The sequence below is a fragment of the Cotesia glomerata genome, linkage group LG10 (genome assembly GCF_020080835.1).
Source record: "Cotesia glomerata isolate CgM1 linkage group LG10, MPM_Cglom_v2.3, whole genome shotgun sequence".
Classification (NCBI taxonomy): Eukaryota; Metazoa; Arthropoda; class Insecta; order Hymenoptera; family Braconidae; genus Cotesia; species Cotesia glomerata.
In genome coordinates this window covers 9,964,135-9,976,275 of record NC_058167.1, presented here as the reverse complement: position 1 = coordinate 9,976,275, position 12,141 = coordinate 9,964,135, and the positions used below count along the sequence as shown (strand labels likewise).

The following is a 12,141-nucleotide window of genomic DNA, read 5'->3' as shown; positions in this document are numbered from 1 at the left end:
ACATGACGTACATTTTTATTCTCGTAAAAGTTTATCATTTTATTGCAGCGATTTTCTTTTTTATCTTTTTATATTGTTAAAATATACAATTAATAATAACAGTGACCATTAATTTTTTTATACCAGAATAAAATAACATTTCAGTTGATTTTGTCGAGCGAGCTTGATTGCTGATGTCTGCTTCTGGACAAACATTTACTATTTTCTATTTACATTCAATTGTTGGAGGAAATTTTTGTGAAAAATAAACATAGAAGTTTGAAAAGGAAGAGACTTGTAGAGAAATTTTGTGATATGAGTTGATTTGGCCATATGTGAAAAAAAAATTTATTGATTGGGCTAAAAATTATTTTTAGATAAGCTCTATAAAAGCTAAAGAAGTAAATTTTAATTTATAGCTTTATACTTTGAATTTAACTTTCTTAAAGCGAGACCATTTGGCGATCATGCGCCACCTGTCGGAAATTTTAAAAACTAACTTTGATAAAAAACTCAAACATGAATATATTAGGCCTACTATGATCATATAAAGTCATTGTAAAAATTTTTTTTACGGAAAAATAAATATCAAAGATTAAAAAAAGGTTACAACACTAATTTCTCGTAAAGGTTATCTGAATAATTCAGTAAAACAGGGCGCTCATATTTTTTCCATTAATTTTCTATGCTCAGCTGGGATGACACTGGAATTTTATTTTAACGGCACAGTAATAAAATCGATATTCCAGTGGTTACACTGGAGATCTATATTTATACATGTATCTCTATGCCGATATCTGTTGAGTTTTTTACCTTTTGCTTAGCTGATTTTTATACTTTTTAGCTTTGGTTTTTTTCTTTTTTTTATATATCAGCGAGCTAGGAAGCTAGATAAACCAACTACATATATATAGGTATCTATAGATAGAAAGATAGTAAGAGTAATAATACCGAGCACAATTTTGTCCGATGAAAATCCATGAGTTCTTTTTCACAGCGGAAAGCTTTCGACGACACGTTCTGAACATCAATGAAGTGTACATCCTGGATTTTCCAGTGTGTCGTCAAATGTTAGAGCCGCGAGGGTAAAATAGGACGAACTGGGTGAAAGAAGGAGGAATCGAAGTGGGAAAAGGGTGCCGATGTCGAATCAAAGGAACCTCTTTTCAAGACCCTTTAGCTCTTATATTGCTTCTTCTCTCCACACTTTATACTTTTGCGGACGCCTGGTGAAAGTAAAGTCAAGACCACGGATTGAATATTTACGACAAGACGGAGAGCGGAGGGATTGAGATTGAGAGTTAGAGCAGCTCACTTGATACGGAAAATCGAAGACCCTGGGTATATATTGGGAGGGTACCGTAGACCGACAAAAACTAAAATGTTTTGAGGGCAGAAGAGTGGAATGAACCAGACGAGGGTTGAAGCGACGGTTCCCCATGAATCCACTCTTTACTTACTATCAAAAAATAATCGACAAAGGAAAATACTATTGAAAATTTAATCTCATCTCATCTCTTCGTTTTCTTTGTTCATCCAACTGTTTTCTGAATGAGCCACGGTTTACTCTTAATCTCTCCGTACCGCATCCTTATGTCGATTTTTGTTCTTTGATAGTTTTGTTCTCCAGTGATCTCCATTGATTGGCATTTTTTCGATTAGTTTCTACCGTACCAATCTCAAGCGAGCAATCAATTTTTTTTTCAACAGTCAGTTGCTCACTTAAAATATTCGCAAGCTATTGCAGTCAAGTTGTTTTAATAAACCGTAGGAAAAATTTATGAAACAGGCTAACGTGACCTTGCATAATTTTTTTATGTATCCAGATATGTAAATTGACCATATTGAAACGTTTCAGCCTTGATTGAGCTTTATATGATCGAATACGCCCATATATAATTTTTTATTAGAATTAGTTCTGAAAATCTCTAACAGGTGGCGCATGGTCGCTAAATTATCTCGCTACAAGAGAGTTGAATTCAAAGTATAAAGATATTAAATTGAAATAATTTTTTTAACTCTTTTAAAGAGCTTATTTATGTCTTATACTCAATAAAAATTTATATTAACATTTTTTTAAAGTATACAATTAAAAAATTACAGGGAAATATTTATCTATTTATGATAAAATCAATTCATATCAGAAAATTTTCGAAAGAATGTTATCTCAATAAAAAAAAAAAAAAAAAAAAAAAAAAAAACAAAGCTATTATACGAGGAAAAATGAAAGCAGAAAATATGTGCCAGGAGTTTCCACAAAATAATTCAAAGTTAACTAAAAAGACTTTGAACGAAAATAATCACCAAACTCCTTTTCCTTTTTCTGAATATTTATTAGCCCGCCACAGAACAAACCGCGTTTTTCATTCGCTTACCGAAATACAGAACCGCAGTAGAATAGTAGAGTATATAAATGAATGAAAAACAAATTCATATTCTTTGTTCCTCATCTCCTAGATTCTAGATATTTTATTTATACTTTATTAATTTTATTTTATTTTTAAAGAGGATGTTATTTTTAGTCTGGTTTCGTCTCAGCTTCATAAATCTTTCATCGAAGCAGTTCACTCAGTACGACCGGTGGAGTCCGTGACGGGCGCTTGGCTCGTTTACGCGATTGCAAATTTGCATACCAAAATTTTAAAAACCCTAGTCTACCGTCCATACCCGAGTCCAACGAATCTAGTTTTCTAGCCACGAATCCCTTCCGTTCTCTCTTTCTCTCTCTTTCATTCTGTGTTTTTCCACCCCAACCGCTCGGCTACAGAGCTTGTCTATCAGCATAAAAAGCTTTAAAATAACTTGCGGTAAGAATGAAGATAAATCGCAAACCGTTCTGACGTGATAGCGTATCGAGGAAGAGGTTGATAAATTTATAAAAACTTCTTTTTCTTCCCCTTTTTTTATCCGTATTTCCCTCCTGTCAATGTTAATTTTTTCCGTCATCAAGCTTAAAAAGTTTATTCATCTTTCCCTTTGTCTAAAAATGCAAATGAGTGTCTAGTGGTTGTGTCTATAATCGAGTTCAAGTATAACGTAACACCCCCTCACTCATTCCTGGGCCTCCTTCAGGGGCCGATCGATTTGTTTACACTCCGCGAATCCTCTTCTCCTCCTGCATTGAGTGAGCATTGAACATCGGTGTATTGAATAGAACCGGGAAATAAAAAGCTCGCGGAATAATAGAGAGATAAAATGAAATGAGGACTAAAAAAATAATGGCTAATGAAGAGAATGTCAAATAAGGTTACAAGGAAGCAGAGTCGAGTCGAGTATACTGGAAGGGAATAGCAAATCTGTTTTTCCGCCCGGCTTTCACAGTTTCTCCGAATAATGTCGAGGGAAAATGTTGTGCAGCTGACAAAGTATTGTCTCTTGCTCGTGTTTCTACTCCTTCCCTTTATCTTCGGAAAATAGGGAGCTGTAAGGTGCGATGAAATAAAAAGTAATGCAAATTTAAGTATATATTTATAAAGTTTTTAAAAGTGGAATACGGCTAGGGTGATTTAAAATTGATGGCCAAGTGGCAAGATATTTTAATATCATCTTGCTCACATTTTTAATAATACTTGACGGGTTCTTTCCCCTCCTTCTAGCTCCTCTTATTTCTCGCCGGCGTCTTCTCGGTAATATATAGTTTTATATATATATATATATATATATATATATATATATATATATATATATATATATATATATATATATTCTTGACGGTGTGAATTGACTTGGTCGTGCTTGGAGCGGCGGATGAGGTACATTCGCGACTTTCCACTGGATTAAATTTGAAATTGGCTTGGTGGAGCTCGTCAGATAATAAACTATCGACATTATCGTTGGGAGAAACTTTAAAACTTAATATCATACCCATCATACCCATTATTATGTTCATGTGAATTATCGTATGAATTGATTAATGAAATTCAAATTAATTTTAAACTCTTCGAGACTTTCATCCGAGATATCGGCCCATAAATCCTACTGAAATTTCCGTTAAGGTATTTCTAGGTTGGTTAATTCAGCGTGAATAAAATTTTCTAATATGCCGTATGGCTAATTTTCATTTTAGGCTATATTAGGCAATATGTAAAGGTAAAATAATTAATTTTTAGCTGAAAAATTTATGTTTGTAATTTAACTCTCTAGAAGTGGAACGATTCAGCGATTATGCGCCACTTGTTGGTGACTCTTAATACTATTTTTGATAAACAATCATATAGAGGCATATTAGGCCTAATATAAGACTCTAAAGTCATGTCAAGCCAAAAAATAATAAATTAAAAATTTTTCTATCTAAAAATCAACTCAATGTACATTAAATGAATAATATTTTTCAATAATTTTTGATATGGCTCTTTATGGACTCATCAAACCATATGAGAAATTTTTATGGGTGGAATTGGAAATTCTTCGTTCAAAGGTCTGTATTGTATGTAGCAATGCCTAACAAACAAGTTTCACAATAGTATAAAGAACATCCGTCTTATACAAATTATGTTATGTGTTATATGTTATATACGTAGACGCGTTGGCTCGTACATCTTCCCTCAAGCCTTTCCATATACCTCCTCACAAGCTTTCACATAATATCCTCCACATGGATGAAACAGCGTGGACACAGACAAGTTCCGCTGGTAAGAATCTCATAATTTTATCTCATACGACACACTTTTAACGATTGCAAAAGCCAAGGACAATTATCAATGCAATTTAAATACACCGTCAATAACTTTCCACCTGTCAATGCGATAACCAGTTCCTTTCCGACAAGAGGCTCTAAACATCTCCGAAGAGTCATCCAACGAATTAGAATTCTAAATGTGAAGGCAAATGGTTGTTTAGTCGTAAGCGATGTCGAAACCCGTCACCCTGTCCCTTCTCCCATCATCGGTCCAGGAACCTTGAAAGAGCGGTCTCCATATTAGGAGCTCTCAATCCGCAACCAAATTAGGAGGAATATGCGGGATATCTTCATTGAGCAACTATGTGAAAGTAACCAGCAACGGGTTTATGAGATGAGATGCCCTCCTGGCAAATTAACTTGTGAAGATCCTCCTCTCGGTCTCATATCAGATCTCTCAAGGCACCCAGATCGCCACCACTTCAACGACCGAGTACCACTCCGCAATTCCTCGGAGTACCATCACCGCATCTCAATATGTATCTGCCCAAAACCGATACTAATACCATCAAGACTACTAGAAGAACCATCCCAACCAACCAGCCCACTAATGACCTAAAGCTCTCTTTTATAAAATCATCACAAAATTTTCCAATATAGCCTCATGGGTTCATACAATAATTGGCCATATCATACCATAAATAACCTTGGCTTGATATGTTCTAATATAACTTTTATCTTCACATATAATTTTTTCAAACAATATTAGTTTTAAAAATTTTCAATAGGTGGCGCATGATCGCTGAATTTTCTCCTTATAAGAGAGTTAAGTTTTATATTTTAAGTTTTCTAGAGTAAAAATCATTTTTGGAAGGAGCTTATCTCATTGAATTTAAGTTCTATGATTATCAGATCATATATTGTCATATGAGGTCATATGTAGCCATGTCAGAAAATTTTTTTGCGGTCTTGGTCTATAAACCGACGGTCATCATCATGGACCCGGATGCATGCTTCAATATTTTTGAAAAAACTTGATGGGCGACACCGGAAAGTACCTTATAAACCTAGACCATAAAACAGTCAGATCTTTTCCTGACATAACCTACCAGAATAGAGGCGACGCTCGTAACACGGGGAGCCAGTAATGGCGTCGGGGGCAAAAATGAAGACTCGACGTACGTAAGGTCTCGTATCTTTGGGGATCTTGCGTGCAATTGTCCCCTCTTTCTTCTCTTTCTTGACAAAACTAGCGAGGAGCACACACCGACGCCTTCAGCGGAGGGATGAGTGGACTAGCACCCCACGTTGGTGGTCGTCCGCGTGCGATCAATAGGGGTAGGTCGGAGATTCGCGCATGCGAATCCTATCCAGCCAATAGCTAGACGGGAAAACATCCCGACGGCCCAACGCCCTCGTGCAGTAGGGGAACGTGCTTTCAATGTACACAGGGGCGACTGAGGTTATTTTACGACCCTGTTCGTCTCCCTTCAACCTTTAACCCTCTCTCTTTCTATCTCCCTCTCGTGCCTAAAGAGTACACACATTCTACTATTAATATCTTTATTAATAAAACGCATAATCGAAGTCCTTTGTTTTTAACCCGAGTGTTCATTCAAATTAAAAAAAAAAAAAAAAAAAAAGTGTAAATTTGCCAGGAATTTCCACCAACGGGAGATTGTCCCCGAGTTTTTCCCCGGAATAATTTAATTAAAATAATTAATTGAATGTGTAATTGAAATTCTCAGCAACAATTTTGATTACTTGCTTAATTTCTCGTTGAATAATTTTCTATTAGCTCTAAGGAGCTGAAGAACAGGAACAAGAACGAAAATGAATTGAAGAATGAGAAGAAGAAGAACACGAAGAGGCGGAAGAAGTTTTAGAAGAAGTAGGAGACCGAGTTGTGAATTTCCAGAAATACACACACACACACACACACACACACACACACACACATATATATATTTTGTTGATAGTAAGAAGCAAAAGTTTTATAAAAGTTAACAGTGACGTTTTCTTAGCGCAATAGAATCTGAATTTAGTTGTGTATGTTTAAGTATACATTCGCTGCTGTAATACCAGCGTGCAGTAGTACAGTGTGCTCAGTAGCAAATTCAAGACTGTCATTTACATCCGCGTCAAGCTTCCTGACAAATGCTCACTCCCCTACTCAACTCCAAGTGGCTCTCTAACTCTAGAAGAGACTGGGATAACGAGGGGACTGACTACTACAACCTATATACACCCTAGATATATACCTTTACGTACATACATACATATATATTAACTCTCGAATGTCGTAGACCGTAGAGGAATGGCTTGTAAATTAAATTCCTTACACTGTAACCCCTCTAATGATTAAAGAGATCTTATAATTTCAATGATAACATTCACATACTATCTTATCCTTCTTCTTCTTCAGGCTCCTGTTTTTCTTTTAAAAAGTTATCATCACCAAAACACCATAAAAGAAGTGAATTTACGACTCGGTGGTTTAATCAACAAAAATTAAAACTTTTTAATAGTTTTGTTTACTGAAAAGCAGACCAGACCAGACAGAGTTCCATCAGTCGACGCCCGGAACCGAGGTCAAGGATGGTCATTGCTTTTACCTTTTCTTCCCTTCTCTTAGCCTCAGCCGCTTACGGCTCCTTACTTCCACCTGCAGGGTCACCAAAACAGGTGTTTGCTTTTTCCTCCCTAAGACAAGTGGAGTTTACAGCTTGCCTGAAAAAAATAGATGTTTTTTCTCCATCCTTCTTCCTCCCCCTGTCTTAAACTTTTACAGGGAAACTTTATCAATTTAGTAACAATTTTAAAACGCGCTCTACCATTCATCCGGATGCAATTTTACCGGTATAGCACGTCAGGACCTCAAATATTGTATTTACATTGAATATGAATCATTTTATGGATATAGAGGTATATATATATATATATATATATATATATATATATATATATATATATATATATATATATATATATATATATATATATATATATATAGGTGCATGATATAAAGTATATATTTAAATGGAGAATAGTGGATGGTCATAGCGCGAAACCAAAACCACATCATTGATGGTCCTATTATGCGTGCTACTGTTATTTTAATAATATACTCTGGCACTGAAATTTCTAACAATAAAACGAGGATCTATATGAACATACACTCACTAGTACCAGCAGGCTCGGAATATGGATGGAAATCCACGGGAGTAACGAGGCTACTGGTCTATTTTACACGTGTATTGTCAATGACGGATTCATCGTAGTGGAGTTCGGCCTCGGTTTATATCGTCGGAGTTGATTAAATTACTCGTGACAGCTCGCTCAATTGTGTCCGAATTCAATAACCCGAGGTGTATTCACATTTAAAAGGTGTTCTGCTGGAAAAAAATCAACAACAAATTGGGCTTAGCGTCCTAACGGATACATTTCAGCGGGAGAGATGCTTTCGTCAATTAGCGGAAGGGTGATTGTCATAATGATGATCATCACCACCCTGGAATGTAAGAGAAGAGCCGGGGTTCCTGGCGGACAAGTGTCATACCTGTTGTTGAAAGAGCGCAGCCGCGGAGTTTGAAATTTGTGGCGCGTCGTATTGTCGGGGTTGTGCTCGACGTTCGTTCGCCGTCAGCTACTCGGGGGTGGAAGTTCTCCGTAAGCCGGTCGACGGTGGTGTGGCGTCCCGCTTTAGAAGAGACCGAGTGAGTTTTGAGGGAGGAGGCGTCGGCATCCCCTGAACCTTTCGAAGGAACACCAGCAAAACGTAAAGCTACGCAAACCGTGTCGTGCCGTGGTGGAGCCGCGCCTTCTATGTGTCATCACTTGGCGTGCTTCTTACCCTACAAGGCTCCGCGCCTCAGTGCTTCTTGTTTATAACACCGTTTCCTATACAATCTTTCCCGTTGAACAAACTCCCTGGAAGTATAAAAGTCTTAAAGTTTGTGTGTTTAACTACGCTGTCATTAGCGGCACCAGGATGTTGCTTAAAAAGTGTGACAGCAAGACTTAGTGCATCATTGACGTTTATTGTTATGTATGTTCGAACACCGTGTCCGGTTAGGTTGAAATGTTAGTACGCTCTCAAGAGAGCCTTCAGTTCTGATCAGAGTCCCGTCGACAATTAAGGGTAGTTCCCGCGCAACCGTCCAGTAGCAAGTGTCCGTTCGTTCGTGTAGCATCGTAACTCTCCTCCAAGTAATGTAGCAGCATTACTCCTCGCCAAAGCTGTAGAATAGTCGTAGTTGTGATCGTAGTTGCCCCCACGGGAAATTACCAACTAAGTGCATGTGACTCAAGGACTTTTCAATCGTCGTAATCAAGTGACAGTTTCACAACAATCATCAGTGCCTCTTGTCATCTCAATCATTTCTGTGGTTATTGGCTGTTTACTGCCCGCCCACTGTCCCTCGTAACAAAAATATACAGTATTTATAAGGACTTGGGGTAAGACTGGTTGGTGGTAATCCTTATCATCGACAAGAAAAGCTCAGCTGTAGGTTGGAGGGCTGACAGAAATGTCGCCGTGACATGTTACCCTGCAGCCACTTTTGGCGTGACTGCACCCTCTTCGCGGAAGAGTCACGACCGGTCATTCACCATCATCATCATCTAGGATTACAGTTCAATAATCCGGGGTATCGTCTGCTGCCGACGGTATCACTCAAACCGAACGGTAGCGGCGGATCGCTCCCCTATGTTCTATGGTGGCGAACGCCTGGACCAGTTCACCAGGTCCAAGTGCCAATCCAGCAGTTCCCCCAGCCTCAAAGTCAGAACCAACATCAAAATCAACATCAACATCAACATCAATCATCCTATCAGCAGTTCGGCTCAATCCCTCCGAACCTGCGACATTTCCAGACCCAGAACCGAAGACGTCAACTGGCGGGACGTCGTTACCGTGACAGCTCTGACAGTTACGACAGCCAAAATCTTGTTCTTAGGGCGAGATCATCCTTCGCAGCCCGTGGCCTCGAGGGACGCCCGCAAGCTCTACTCCGTGGAATGGAAACGAGGTGAGAGGCTGGTTATTGTTATTGTTATTGTTATTGTATTGTTGCCGTTTGTATTGCATTGTCTTATGCGGTGATATTGCTAGTACTGTTCTACTATTCAGAAACTTACTTTCAAGGAGGCTTATATCTGTGTCACATTCTCAGCCTCCGCGGTCTAACATTGTCACAGATCGCTTTCCCTTTTTCTACTTGTTTTCATAACAATCTTTTTAGTCTTTTCTGCTTGGCTGGTATACGCTTTTTTGCTGTCCTCCATTGAAACCGTATCCCTCCATCCAGCCATTAGCTGTCTAGTCTGTTACACCAGACGTCCATTCATAATCTCGTAAAAATATAACAAATTACCGTGTGAATAAGTATGCATACTCATGCTAAATTGCACTATAATCGTAATTGTCGATCGCTCCGAAGCAATAACTCGATCACCAGTCTATATTATACTGCGAGTAAGTAAGTAGCTGATTAGGCACAGGTATAATAAACCATAACCATAAGTATAAGTATAAGTACAAGTGGGTGGCATGAGATTCAATCCAACTCGAATGCAATTGACCTTGAATTACAACTTGGATGGATTCGCTGTTTGCTGGTACGATGCTGTCGATGTCGACAATCGAGAATTGGTGATGGTATCGACACGAGATGTAGTCACGCACACGACGATTACCACGGAGTTGTCGATATCCGACAAACGATCCTTTCGAGTACAATGCCACGATCACTCAGCCCAGTAACTGTGTCTGTGCTAATGTGTCTATAAGTGATATAACGACATCAGTGTGTGTCTTGTCCTTTCATTTGGTCATCGCAACAATCAACAATCGGGCAAGAGGATCACACGTTGTGTGATTGCGCTGGCTCACCGACGGTACTATCACTTAGTGGGAGAGTTTAAGAAGGACATAGCTCTGAAGCTGGAGAAGGTCGTTTCTGATCGGTTGGGCAGCTGGGTGAAGGCTCAAACCGTGGAGCATGCTCCTCCAGGCGAATCTCTTTCGCTCCTTCTCAAACTTTCTGTCTTACTGGCTGATGATGGTGTCTTGCTAAGAAAAGAGTGTTAACCTTTTTTAAAAAAAAATTTATCTTTTCGAGTTTAATTTCTCAGCCAACGAACCGTTCTTTCTGTCCCTGACGATTCTTTGGTACGTTTTTCATCATCCACCAACCAAGCTAACCGTCTTTTTTATTTCTTTCACGTGGAACGACCGGCATTATACCACCTTTTTCAACGCTGGTCCCTTCTCGTCCTGCCTTTTTATTCTCACCGTCTCGACTAAAACCCAGACCAAACTTGCCCATACACGCATTTACACACACTAACAAGAGTTTATTTGTGGCAACACGGACTCGGGAACGCTCAGGGCCAACAGAGTCTCTTTCTCCTGTTGTTGACCTTCGGCGAATCGATAGATCTCCATCGCAGGTATGATGTATGCGAAAAAAATGTGGAATTACGCCTCTCACTTTTTTGCATAGTTGCCTCAGCTAATTCGACGGACGCATCTTTTTTTATTATTAAAATCCTCTCTCTTTACTCGACTCATTTATTTATTTATTTATATATTTATTATTAATTCCCAACAATCGCTGTTGAAATAGTCAATAAAGTTGTCGAATTGATTTCAACTCGAGTGACTTGATCAAATAAAACTTGGATTGAAAAAGTTTCAGCAACTTTTGTAGCCATCCAAAAGAACGTTTCACATTTAACTCCATGTGATACGTGCCTCTCAAAATAATTCTCTTCTCTTCTCTTCTCTTACTATTATTATTACTATCACTATTATTATCATTGTTTCGGTGATTGCTGTTGTCAGTTTGTTAACAAGCAAAGTACGGCTTAGCTTAAAATTATAAATAACCCAAACAAACTTTTATAAATAGTCCAATTCATAAAAGTAAACACAGCAGGTAAGGCAAAGTTTCTTTGTTTTGACAGAAATTAGATTACGGTTGTCATCACGCGACAACCATTTTATTGCCGGTGTAGACAGAATGACAAAGTTGTTCTCGCAATGTCAACCAAAGACACATCAATTATGCATATCTCAATCTTTTTGCTTCTCCCTTCCTTGCTTCCTTCTCACCTTTGTGTAGCATACCAGGATTCGGTTATTCCAAAAACTTGGGCATCGTTTTGTCGTTGATCCTATTCGAATTGTATGCCGATACATAACACAATATAGGAGTACAAACACAATATTATCCGTTTTCATCCGACACGGAGATCCCGCTGACACTCACATACGCAAAACACACACACACACACAATACATTCCCAAAAGATATCTTTGTATTGTCCGGCGTTTGGCTCTGGCTCGAATTGCAACCGATTGTTTCGTATTACCTGGGACACACAAAGAGAATGTGTTACAAATATTTGCGGATAGTTGCCAATGAAAATACGGTGATGCGGTATCAGGTGGAACAAAATATCCGTTTGTGCATTCCCATTATTATTAATGTCAGTGGAAAGCAAATTAAAGTTTAACCAAGTAAAGTGACCATAGATTA

The 12,141-nt window shown here is 38.4% G+C and overlaps 1 protein-coding gene across 2 annotated transcripts in view; it reads left to right on the top strand.

Annotated features, from left to right (window-relative positions):
* The first annotated feature begins 8,260 nt into the window (after positions 1 to 8,260).
* LOC123272952 (protein gustavus) overlaps positions 8,261 to 12,141 on the top strand; it is a 156,044-nt gene continuing 152,163 nt past the window's right edge. The window contains exon 1 of one of the 2 annotated variants that reach the window (XM_044739990.1): positions 8,261 to 9,627. In XM_044739990.1, coding sequence (XP_044595925.1) covers positions 9,140 to 9,627 — 488 coding nt within the window. In that variant the 5' untranslated portion in view covers positions 8,261 to 9,139. The remainder of the gene's footprint in view (positions 9,628 to 12,141) is intronic. The other variant, XM_044739991.1, reaches the window with a different exon arrangement.